Source organism: Archocentrus centrarchus, chromosome 7, assembly GCF_007364275.1.
Source record: "Archocentrus centrarchus isolate MPI-CPG fArcCen1 chromosome 7, fArcCen1, whole genome shotgun sequence".
NCBI lineage: Eukaryota > Metazoa > Chordata > Actinopteri > Cichliformes > Cichlidae > Archocentrus > Archocentrus centrarchus.
Genome location: NC_044352.1, coordinates 14,295,079 through 14,308,283, shown reverse-complemented (window position 1 = coordinate 14,308,283; position 13,205 = coordinate 14,295,079). Strand labels below are relative to the sequence as shown.

At 39.8% G+C, this 13,205-nt stretch overlaps 1 protein-coding gene and 1 long non-coding RNA gene across 2 annotated transcripts; one reads left to right on the top strand and one right to left on the bottom strand.

Annotated features, from left to right (window-relative positions):
- The first annotated feature begins 318 nt into the window (after positions 1–318).
- Positions 319–810, top strand: LOC115782549 (uncharacterized). The gene is made up of 3 exons (XR_004020161.1): positions 319–448; positions 554–613; positions 707–810. It is a non-coding gene; the product is annotated as an uncharacterized LOC115782549 (long non-coding RNA).
- Positions 811–4,133: 3,323 nt separating this feature from the next.
- Positions 4,134–11,693, bottom strand: creld1b (CRELD disulfide isomerase 1b). The gene is made up of 11 exons (XM_030734744.1): positions 11,448–11,693; positions 9,383–9,503; positions 9,203–9,285; positions 8,812–8,922; positions 8,312–8,403; positions 7,935–8,114; positions 7,739–7,834; positions 7,568–7,651; positions 6,049–6,144; positions 5,821–5,961; positions 4,134–5,737 (listed from the first exon to the last, which is right to left on the bottom strand). Exons 2-11 carry the CDS (start codon positions 9,497–9,499, stop codon positions 5,517–5,519), a joined length of 1,221 nt encoding a protein of 406 aa, XP_030590604.1. The 5' UTR covers positions 9,500–9,503; positions 11,448–11,693; the 3' UTR covers positions 4,134–5,516.
- Between the last annotated feature and the right edge of the window lie 1,512 nt (positions 11,694–13,205).

Sequence of the window (13,205 nt, the reverse complement as noted above, 5' to 3'; positions counted from 1 at the left end):
AAACTACGTAAGAAAAGAGATTTGTTTTTCCATTTATTGTCTTTTTTTTAGTATCACTAGTATTCTTTAATTCTGTTCATTTCTTCATTCCCATAGCAGCCATCTCTATAGCTTCCACACCAGTCTGTATTCCTCACGCACCTCCTCTCCAGCAGGGTCGCTGCCTGGTGGAGAAAGCTGTGAAATTTCCCCCCGTTTCAGACTCTGTGCAGTTTTGTAAAAATAATCAGGTAAGCAGAGATTTCTTAATTGTGTGGTTTATCATAGAAAGGTAATGTTTACATTAAAAAAAATATATGATCCATAAATATACTCCCTAGAGTATGCCAAGACTGAATCCTTTACATCCACCATTTGTCCATAAACGCACCGTCAGTCTGGAAACACCAGATGTTCACCAACACAACCATCAGAGGGCACTGATCATGCAGAGAAGAGAGCATTGCAGGTAGGAGAACGAAATAATATCACTATCTTTGCATCACTTGTCCCATTTCTGCATTTCATTTGATGAGCTGAGTTCCAAGTCACTGACTGGATATTGCTGTGGCAGATATCATCAGGTGTGGCGAAAGCCCTTCTATGGAACCAGCAGTGAGAGAGAAGAGTACAGGTAAAATGTGGAGGATGTAAATTATTCTTTTTTATATTAAAAGACAGCAAGATTTGTCAGTGACAAAGAAAAGCTGCTGTTTTATCTCTGTAGGAAGGAGTTGCGAGAGCAGTTAAAGAGGCAAATAGAGGAGAAATGTGTAGCAATAAAGCTGCAGCGGGCCAATAAAACAAAGGAAGCAGAGTTTCTCAGAGAAGTGGACCGCCTTGATCTGTCCAGTGAACGAGCGCAAAGGATCCAGCACAGCAAAGCAATGGCAGTGTACAGAGATGAGAACAAGAGGGTACAGCCCCACACATACATCATGTATCCACTACTAATGCATTTGTGGTTACGGCCCCATCCAGTAGCGCCCAGGAAATGTTTCACCATGTTCTCAGGTTACAATAACAAAGGGAGTGTCTGTGGGGTTTTTTTTTGGTTTTGTTTTTTTCCTTCTTCCTTCATCTCTGTCTCTGCTTGTGAACAGCTAATGGAGCAGAGCTGGAGGGACAGAGCACTAACACGTTCCCAGGAGGCCCTGAAGGAGAGAGAGCTGCTGCGCCTCAACCCCATCAACTGGAGTGGAACACTGAAATAGGTCAGACCTCCCCAAGAGGTCAAAACATCATACTCAGACCTCACTGTAGCATGTGTCAGGTGAAAATGGGATTCCACATGTATAATACGAAATAACTGAAGGAACTTTAGTGGTGTTTACGTTAAATTCTTTAGCATTTTTGGAGTATATACAGTCGTGAAAAGAAAGTCCACCCTCTTTCAATTCTAAGGGTTTATTTATCAGGACATAATTAAAAAATATATATGGTCCTTAGCAGGTCTTGCAATTAGGTGAATACAACCTCAGATGAACAAGAACACATTAAATATTTTACCCTGTCATTTTTTTTTTTAACAAAAATTAAGCCAAAATGCAGAAGCAGTGTTTGAAAAACTAAGCACACCTTTACTGCTTCCTTCTAAAATCCAGAGGGTGAGTAGCAGCCAGGTGAGCTAATCAATTGCACTTGATTTCTGGAGTCTACCTTTACACAGTGAGAAAGATTATTCACAAGTGGAAAGCATTGGAGACCAATCTCCCCAGGAGTGGATGTCCCAGCAAATTCACTCCAGGGTCACAGTGTGCAATACTGAGAGACATTACAAAAAAAACAAAAAACAAAAACAAGAGCTGCACCTCAGATGCTATAGCCTCAGCATGCTAAATGTTAAAGTTCAAGACAGTATGATTAAAAATACACCGAACAGGTATGACTTGTTTGGAAGGGATGCCAGATGAAAACCAAACACCACATCAGTAAACATACCTCACAGCTACTGTCAAGCACTGCAGTTTGTTTTGCAGTCACTGGATCTGCACACCAAAGTATTCTAGAGTCAAATGTGAGGCATTTGTCCAGCAGCCAAAATTGAAATGAAATTAGGCTGTGCAACAAGACAGTGATCCCAAGCAAAGCAGCAAATAAACAGAATGGCTGAAAAAGGATCCAGGTGTTGCATTATGAAGCAAACACTGTAAAGAAGAGTGGGCCAGATGTCCTCCACCATTATTTTCTATTATTAGGTCCTGATATGTAAAACCTTACAATTCAAAGAGGTTGTACTTTCTTTTTCACATTACTGTAAAGTGAGAATGATAACCCATTTTCATTCAAGTATTAACAAAGTTAACTCATTTGCCAGGAGTTTCTCCCGGTCCTTAATTTCTTTGCATTCACTGTAATTTGTAATATAATGCAACATGCAATCACATGAAAAATTGGAACATTTTCCCGTGGATTTGTGTATGCATAGAATACAGGAACTCTGACAAAAAAAACAAAACAAAAAAAAACCTAATTTAAATAAATAAAAATTAATGAGTGCCATACTTTTTATTGTAAAGCAAACATCTATGATGACTCTGGACAACATTACACACTTGAAAAATAATCCAAGATGATGATGATAATGGGACAGATAAAAAGTGATGCTTGAGTGGCTTTGCAAACACGATGCTATTGTATCTGCCAGAATTACAAGTGAACTGTTAATATGCATCAATAACGCACACACAAAAAAGAAGGAAATATTAACAAAATATGACAACATAAATATCATCTCAAAATTTTTGTATTATCTAGATTAAAGCTGGGCTCTGTTCCAGGAAGATAATCTCTGAGATCAGTAATTCTGTTTCCCAGTTCTAAAAAGGCTGCTCAGAGTAAGTTCCTCACGTTCACCCTGAGTTAAGCACATGCATGAGCAGACGGAAAAAAAAGCTCAGATACCACGATTTACCACAGCAACATGGAAATAAACAGATGTTTTACTGAGTTACTCTCGGCAGTCAGAGTTCAGTAAAAGTAACTTTCACATTTAACTCAAACTATGCTTTCCAGGTCTTTAATGACTGTAAAGGTTTATCAGTAAAAGCAAACATCTTGTAAGAACTTTTATGGAGCCAACTACGTTGGTCAGATAGGTCACTATGAACAAACCCAAAACTGATCCCGATGGGAAGTGACCGGATCCAAGTCTGATCCAGGCCCAATCCTGTCTGAATCCATGATCCTCATCCATTTTCATTCTTTCCTGCAGGTTAAGTGGACTCAGATGCAAATCCTATTTGCTAATCTACTATGGAGTCTAAGATACCTGGTTCTGAGTCACCGCTATCTAGGGTGACCAGATATCCTTCTGGGACTATACAGTATTTTTATTCCGTGTCCCCCTGCCCCACATCTTGAGACAATGTTGGTTCTGCAGGACGTGCACTTTTCTAAAGTCTGACATTCAGCCAGTGCATATGAAGGGAAGGCTTTTTATTATAGTCAGAAGAAGGTTAGCATGTCTAATGGCATACTCACCAGGGAAAGTTAAAATCCATCAAAAAGTCAAATGCTTTGTAGATTTTGTTGAATATGATGGAAACTACCACAAAGAAAATGAAGCAGCAGTATATTCTGAGAAACAGTTTTTGTATTTTTTGCTAGTTATTTTTCAATTTTGCAGAGGGAGGAAAAATATGGTGTGAAGGGACACAGTAGGTGTGCCATAATTGGATAAAAATTGCTAAAATTGTCAGATATGGCTAAAAAAAAAAAAAAACAAGTATGCTAATCTATGGATACATCCAAACTGAGAAACTGTTACCAGGCAGAAGAGCAGCTGAAATAACAGTGAAGTAAAAGAGAATATGAGCGTATAAGGACCATAAAAAACAAATTTACGCTTCCTTTTATCCTTATTGTATTTACTTAGCAAGAGAGTTGGAAACATATTTGGTCTGAATATGCTAGATGACAATCTGGTAACACACACAATTTATCATATTTTTAATTTAGATGTGAAAAATTTCAGACGACCTCTCCACATTGCTGACCTGTCCCACTTCCCTCCCACACACAGTCAGCATTTGCACCACATTTAGTTTGTTGGGGTTTGTGCGCGATACTGCGCTCTGCAGAGACCCACTGAGACTGGTTTGGGCAAAATATGTTGAGGGTCAAACACTGAATTTCACACACTGTACACTTCAAAATGTTGACATCATTTAATGACTGAATCTCAACCTGTGAACAAATTTCAACATGAAATGCTGCAGCCTGCTTTAAAAAAAAAAAAAACATTTAAAAATATATTAATCCCGTTTTAGAGTCTTAAAGTCACTGCAGCCTCATCGTCACTCAAATATTCACATCATCTCTAAGATCCCAACTATGACAAACATTTTTCCAACAGTGTTACCGATTACAACATGACAAATGATTGATCATTAATCAGTGTCATGTGTCTAAAGCTTGATACAGATTAGTTTGATTTAAACAGTGATTGCTACAGTAACATACAGTAAATGTTTCAGACGGGCTGACAGCTGTCCACAGAAAGAGGGGACCACAGATTTTATTTTGAGCTGATAATAAATCCACAATGTAATCACTGTCTCTGTCCTTAATGACAACTGATTATAAAAGCTCATGTTAAATATATTTTAAAAAATAAATAAATAAATAAACTAAACTAACAAAAAATTACACTTTTTTAATAAGAAAAAGAGAGGGAGTGAACTCTATCCCTAGAACAAAAAACCCAGAGTTGCCCTCATCTCAGGATTGACAAACTCAGCATTGTTAGCTAAACCTGCTTCCTGGAGTAGGGTCCTAGTACTTAAATAAGTAATCTTGTTGATTCAGCAGCCATTAAAAAGTTCATCTTCCATGCCAAAGTAAGACAAATAGATAGGGTGCTGTATCTTTCATTTCAAATCCTATTATCATGCATTATTATTATTACAAAGAATTATTCTGGGACAAAGAGGTAAAAAGTTATTCTGTGAAGATAAATTAACAGCTGTTTTATGAGCACTCTGCTGGGGGGACATTTTGGAAATTCTTCTGATTTCTTCATCCTACCCAATGCCCCACAGCAATAAGTGCATTAGTAACCTGACAGTCACAACTTATGTGCCATTCAAACCATGAGGGGGAAAAAAAAAAGAAAAAAAAAGATGAAATGGTGAAAACAAGGATGGACATCATGAATAAACTGTTTTCATGTGCGACATTGACGCCAGACAGCATATCCAAATGCATAAGATTTTCACAATCAGTAGTGGTCTTTATGTCACCCTTGTTCCCAACACAGGTGAGGTAGGGAAAGAAGTTCAATTCCTTTATATCAGTGCAGTGATACTTCGTTACTCCTCTTAAAGATTCACGGCTTCATAGTCTTCAAGTTCTCACGTTTTCCTGTGTCATCTCACTCATACACAAATTAACCCCAAGCCCTTTAAATTAATTCCCCAATCACAAGCAAATCCCTGAAAGTCTAGCATCTCAGAGCTAGTGTCCTACCCCCCCCAACCGATTCTTATTTACCCAAATTGGCTGGTCTTTTTAATCAAGTTATGGTCCCATGCAGTCTAGCGTCCCTTAAGAAATCCGTCCAGCATATAGTCTCCCTTCTCAGTCAGCCAGTATCCAGCCATAGCAGCTACACCCCCAATGAAAATAGCAGTGAAGACCATGTCACCCTTGGCAGCAAGAGTGGCTAGGGCACAGATTACCACTCCAAAGAACATCTGTTGCAGTACAATGACCTCATCATCCGTCATGTCGTCAAATAGTCCTTTCTCTGGGCCAGCTGAGGAAGAAAAGAAACCAAGAGGTCTGAGAAGCTGTACACGCTGTGTGTGTGTTTGCATATTCATTACAGCTACTTCTTACCAGGAGGCTTATTTTCAACACAGATGCTGTCTCTTCTGATAAAACCATCAGCACAGTCACAGTGGAAGGAGCCCTCCTCGTTGATGCAGGCCTCATTGAGTCCTGGGCATGCTATTGCACGTTCACTACACTCATCTATATCTGTATGAGGATGCAAGGCAAACCAGATTAAAGGAAAAGTCAAGGAAAATGATACAGAGATTCAGTAGCCAGGCTGTATATACATACCAAGACACTTGGCTCCCTTTAATCTGTAGCCACGTGCACATTTCTTACAGCGGGCAGGACCACTACCCATGCAGCCCACACATGCCTGGTCACATCCTGGATAGAACAGAGGTTAATATTACATACTGCCCGACAGGGCTCCCCCCGGTGTGATAATTGGCAAATGCATGATAAAGTCCCTGTATAGTTCACCAGCCACATTGTTCAACTGCTTGTTAACACAAATATCTCATCAGCTAATCACATGGCAACAACTCAATGCACTCAAGCATGTAGACATGGTCAATATGACCTGCTGACATTCAAACTGAGCATCAGAATGGAGAAGAAAGGTGATTTAAGTGACTGAACATGACATTGTTGTTCCAGACGGTCTGGTCTGAGCATTTCAGAAACTACTGATCTACTAGGACTTTCCAAACACGACCATCTCTAAGATTTACAGAGAACAGTCCAAGAAGAGAGAAAATATCCAGTCATAGTTCCCTGACAGTCCTCTGGGTGAAAATGTCTTGTTGATCCCAGAAGTCAGAGGAGACTACCCAGACTGTTTTGAGCTGATGGGGAGACAATAGTAACTCAAATAACCAGTCATTACAACCAAGGTATGAAGAGCATCTCTGAACACACAGCATCAAACCTTGAAGCAGATGGGCTTCAGCAGCAGAAGACTGAGTGCCACTCCTGTTAGCTAACAAAGACCGCAAACAGAAGATTGGGGAAAAGGTTCCCTGGTCTGATGAGTCAATTCATTCTGCGACATTCAGATAATAGGGTCAGAATTTAGCATAAACATGAAAGCTTGAATCCATCCTGCCTCGTACCACTGGTTCAGGCTGCTGCTGGTGGTGTAATGGTGTGGGGGATATTTTCAGGACACATTTTGGGTCCCTTAGTACCAAATGAGCATTGTTTAAATGCCACAGCCTACCTGAGTGTTGTTGCTGACCATGTCCATCCCTTTATGACCACAGTGTACCAATCTCAAACTGGTCTCTTGAATATGACAATGACTTCAACTCTACTCCAATGGCCTACACAGGTATTAGTCCAATAGATCACCTTTCAGAAATGGCGGAACGGAAGTGCATGTTCATCCAACAAATCTGCAGCAACTGCATGATGCCATCATTGAATAAGAACCAAAATCTCAGGAATATTTCCAGCTACTTGTTGAATCTATGCCATGAAGAATTAAGGCAGTTTTAAAGGCAAAAGGTGTCCAACCTGGGACTAGCAAAGGGGTACCTAACAGAGTGGCCAGTGAGTTTTTGTCTCATCTCTTTGTTTTGGACTTTTTGCAGTTTGATTTAAACATTCCAGGAGCTGTGAGAACTAATATACAATGACATCACACCAATCACATTTTGTAATGAGACTCGGCAATTACTTAAATTGTATTATCACAAATTGTGCAAATGTAACTAAAAGCCTACATCTTATTGCACCAGCTGCACAAAATCTGCAAGATTTAATAAGGTTGAGGAAACTGAAAACAGGTACTAGAGAAAGAGCATACCTCTGCATTCATATGATCCATCTGTGTTGTGACAGTAGGTGTTAGAAGGACAACGAGCCAGCTCTGTACCGCATTCATCAATATCTAAGAGACATACAAGCTATATCAAACAGAAAACTGGCACCAAATCACTGAATTGTTACTGAGTGACCTCTAAAGCCACACACTTACCAACACATTTGTTGTCGTGAAGGATCCAGCCGGGTTTGCAGTCGAGGCATTTGTAGTCCTGTGGCCCTGAGCATTTCTTACATGAGTGGTAGCAGGCTACAAAGGATGAAAGACACAGTCACAGGGTGAGGGTCAAATTTAGATGACCTCAAACAGGATTTAACAGTGTGGAAACTATTATCTGAATCTGTGGCACCTGCACAGGCTCCTATGCTGTCATTGGAGCTTTTCTCTCTGTAGTAACCATCAGCACAGCGTTGGCAAAGAGGGCCAGAGTACCCAGGATCACAGACACACTCTCCATCTCCCAGGCGAGTGCCCTCCCCTTCACAGCGGCCCAGACCTCCACATATGCCGCCAGGTCCAGATGGACACTCTGCATTGGATCAGCATGATATTAGTGCTACACTTTAAACCTAAGTTGAAATAGCATGGTTCTCATTACCATCACTTAGTTTGCCATGTTTATAAAATCTTTTATTCCCCCCCCAATAGAGGTTTGGCAGCTTACTGACTAGGTTGTTAGTGCTGATATAAGGCAGCTTGTGGTTAAAGCTTTTTGTTTTTCCACACCTTTGCAGTCAGGTCCAAAGTGTCCAGGTGGACAGCAGACTCTCAGCTCCTCTATACACAGCCACTCAAAAAGGTCCGGTGCTTCTTGTTGTCTGTAGGATGTACAGAGCACATCGGTCATGAAGTCAACACAGGGACATGATAAAACACATCAGCATAATCGAATTACACAGCAGAAACAGACAGTGCCTCATACACACTGTCCAGGCAGATCAGTCTTTCTAAACTACACTAAAACTATTTCCTGCTTTGTTTTGCATGAGAAATAGCAACTGTGGAAAACACCTTGACCTAATTATTCTCCAATTCATTCAAGTTCATATGTGAAAGCTGCTCTGATACAAAAAAATTAAATGTATGTTTAAGCAGTTGAGGTAAACCTCAAGAAGGACATGCATTCTCACAACTTTAACAGGAAATACACATTATTTAATATACAATATTAAAGTTATTAATATTGTTTCATAACTCTAGCTTATTGAAATTTAACACACATTTACCTGTGGAACCACCACGTCTCCACTTGGTCCTCGATCTGCTCGAGCAGCCGGTTACATTCAAAATCTGTTTTCTCACAAGCGGTTTCGACTATCTCTAACAGGCGAGTCTCACTGAAACAGGACAGGTGGAGACGGTTAGAGAGTTACAGCAAGATAGTGTTGAAGTATCACTGTATCCTACCCCCACAAATGGTTTCACTTCACTAATTCCTGTTGTACCTCTAACCATAAAACTAATAGTTATTGTCAAATATTTACACAAAGTATCATACAAATATACAGAGGATAAGATTTCCAGTAATATAAATTTACTAAAATAGTTTAAATTCGTCATATTAGACAAACTGAATATACGAGAAGGTGTTTGGTAGGTGCGCTAACTCAGCCTTACCTCCGTGCATATTTAGCCAGCTTCTCCTCCTCCCAAGCAGTGTTACCGCCCCCAAAGTTCTTATTGGCTGTTTTCTCCAAGCCCTAGAAAGAGTGAACAAGTCAGGGACCTTAATTATTAAAAAGGTCAGCTCAAAGAAAACAAGCACACACTGATGGTTTATTTGGTTACAAGCACTACCTTAATGAAACTCTCAGTGAGTTTTCTGCAGGTCTGGCATGGTGCCGTCTGGACTCTCACCACAGAGAGCTCTGAGAGAAGCACCAGAGCAGGCAGGAATGGCCAAGCACACCACATGATCCTTCAGAAGGCATGCATGTACACAAAAACAAAAACAATTAATGTATGGCACATTAAAAAAAAAAAAAAAAAATTGTTGTTTAAATACTCTAAACACCACAAGTGCCATCAAATGCACCTATGCTTCCAGAAAAACTTTGTGTTTAGAGGCAATCACATCATCTGATTGCTACTATGGAGGTGGACAATACAAAAGTAACTGTAATACAACCCAAAGCTGTGCAAAATGCATTAACATTCTTCTTCCTGCTCCCATTAGAGGTCATCACAGCAGATCATCTGCCTCCATTTCATCCTATCCTTAGTATCCCCTCTGTCACACCAACCCTCTCCTTCGTCACTACATCCACAATCTTTGTGGTCTTCCTCTTTTCCTCCTGCCTGGCAGCTCCATATTAAACATCCTTTGTCCAATATATTCACTGTCCCTCCTCTACACATGTCCAAATCTCAGCCTTGCCTCTCAAACTTCATCTCCAAACTGCTCAACCTTAGCTGTCCCTCTGATGCATTCATTTCTAATCTTGTACATTGTGAACATCATAGTCCACAGATACTCCTGCCTGACCTCCTCTGTCAATCTGTCCATCACCACTGCAAACACAAAGGGGCTCAGAGCCAATCTTTGATGTAATCCCACCAACCCACCTGCACCACTCACATATTTTTCTGCCACTCCTGACTTCCTCATACAATACATCTGTGATGGTGATTTAACTCCATGATATTATTACTGCAGTCCTATTTTCCATACCTCCAGGCATTATTATTATTTTCTTTTGCAGTTGAGTTCATATTATAATTTGAGTGAAATTTAAACCATGCACACCACACTTTTATTGCAGCTAAAATCAAATATTATAATACTCTTCTTTCTGGTCTACAAATAGCTACAAATATCGAAACAGTTGCCACACAAGTGATGGCTAAAACCAGAAGGAGAGAACGAGGTATGCTTATTTTAAAGCCATGGGTTCCTGGAAACTTGATTTTGATTTACATTTTTTATTTGTTTATAAGTCACTAAATGATTATGCACTAGAAAATGTCTCATAAATGTTATTGGTTTATGAAACAGGAAGGCTGCTCAGATTGATTGTGGAACAATGAGAACCAACCAAAGCAGAAACAAAACTAGTGGCAAAGCTGTTTTCATTAATTATGATCCAGAAAGCTGGAGCAGCCTTTCCACAGGATGTTAGAAGAGCTGGAAACACTCTTATCCTTTCGTCAGTGTTTCTTTTAAGCTGTATTTCATATATTTTATGGTTTTTATTTATATTATTTATACGCATTTTATTTTTTTTATCACTATGACCGTTTATATTTTATATAAATGTTAAATATAAATTTAAGATTTTACTGAGTGAGAATATTTAAATTGTGAGTGAGAATATTTAATATTTATCATTTATTTCATTTTTATTTATTTCATTTTTTTTTATTATTCGTTTTTAAATGTGTATCAGTCTTTGAATCTATTCACTTCGGGAGTCGCTTTTACAGTACTAACAATCACGTGTGTCTTGTTTTAAAAGTGCTATACAAATATACATTTTGATTCATGTATAATCAAATAAATACAGCCTTCAAGCTGATCCGTGAAGAGTCTGAATTGTTTTTTTTTTTGTTATACTCGTTAAAAGCTAAACTAAAACACACAGCTTTAGCCTGCCTTAGCTTCATCGTTAGCCTGGTTAGCTCAGCATCAGCACCACAACAAATTAGCCGACTAGCAGCTGGCTAACGTCAGTAGTTAGCTGATAGCTTAAGCTAACGCTGTCTATCATGGTCTGCTACTCTGACCGGTGTATCTTTAAAGCCTGCTGGTATCAGCTACCATATTCTCCTTAAGCTATTTAACGTTAAATACCGACGAACTAAGTCGCATTGATGCAGGTACTCTAAAATTAGCTTCTTCTATTATTGGTGATCTAGGTCTTACCTTGCTGAGAAGCCACCACGTCCGCCGCTGCTGCTGCTGCACCACCGATGATGATGATGATGATGATTGTCTGATTCCCCGATGGTTCAGGTTCACAAAAATGCAGGCAGACTTTCACATGGTGGACAGTTTCTTCACTTTGAACGCTTCAGTCATGCCATTTTAGCAATGGCTTGCTAGCTAATGCTGTGGTGCTCAACACAACACAGCAGCTGCAGTGGGACGGATGAATGAACAGCTTCGAGTCGCTTCTCTGTTTTCCATAAGGAGGCACCACCCAAACCTGCTTGGATTTAAATACTCAACCAGTCACTCAGCATCCAGCTGTACATACACAACGCCGTCATGCGTCAGTGATTTCACCAGAAGAATATATATAGCTGCATCGTCTTTGTCAAAACGTTTAAAGAATAACCCTTTAAGTGTTTCATGTTATTCATATTCTATGGCTTCACAGTATGGTTCGTGTCAGTTTCGACCTGGGCCAAGAATGCCCTAATAATAAGTATTTACAATTAATTTTGAACCAAATATCAGTTTAGAATGTATCAATTCAATTCAATTCAATTTTATTTATATAGCGCCAAATCACAACAAACTGTCGCCTCAAGGCACTTTGTATTATGGGTAAAGACCCTACAATAATACAGAGAAAACCCAACAGTCAAAACGACCCCCTATGAGCAAGCACTTGGCGACAGTGGAAAGGAAAAACTCCCTTTTAACAGGAAGAACCTCCAGCAGAACCAGGCTCAGGGAGGGGCAGTCATCTGCCGCGACCGGTTGGGCTGAGGGGAGAGAAAGACATGCTGTGGAAGAGAGCCAGAGATTAATATCAATTAATGATTAAATGCAGAGTGGAGTATAAACAAAGTAAATAAGGTGAATGAGAAGAAACAGTGCATTATGTGAACCCCCCAGCAGACTAGGCCTATAGCAGCATAACTAAGGGATGGTTCAGGGTCACCTGATCCAGCCCTAACTATAAGCTTTATCATAAAGGAAAGTTTTAAGCCTAATCTTAAAAATAGAGAGGGTGTCTGTCTCCCGAATCCAAGCTGGAAGCTGGTTCCACAGAAGAGGGACCTGAAAGCTGAAGGCTCTGCCTCCCATTCTCCTCTTAAGTATCCTAGGAACCACAGTAAGCCAGCAGTCTGAGAGCGAAGTGCTCTATTGGGGTGATATGGGACTATGAGGTCTTTGAGATAAGATGGGGCCTGATTATTCAAGACCTTGTATGTGAGGAGAAGAATTTTTAATTCTATTCTAGATTTAACAGGGAGCCAATGAAGAGAAGCCAATATGGGAGAAATATGCTCTCTCTTTCTAGTCCCTGTCAGTACTCTAGCTGCAGCATTTTGGATCAGCTGAAGGCTTTTCAGGGAGCTTTTAGGACAGCCTGATAATAATGAATTACAATAGTCCAGCCTAGAAGTAATAAATGCATGAATTAGCTTTTCAGCATCACTCTGAGAAAAGATGTTTCTAATTTTAGAAATATTGCGCAAATGCAAAAAAGCGGTCCTGCATATTTGTTTAATATGTGCATTGAAGGACATATCCTGGTCAAAAATGACTCCAAGATTTCTCACAGTGTTACTGGAGGCCAAAGTAATGCCATCCAGAGTAAGTATCTGCTTTGACACCATGTTTCTAAGATTTGTGGGGCCGAGAACAAGAATTTCAGTTTTATCTGAAATTTGAAGCAGGAAATTAGAGGTCATCCAGGCCTTAATATCTTTAAGACATTCCTGCAGT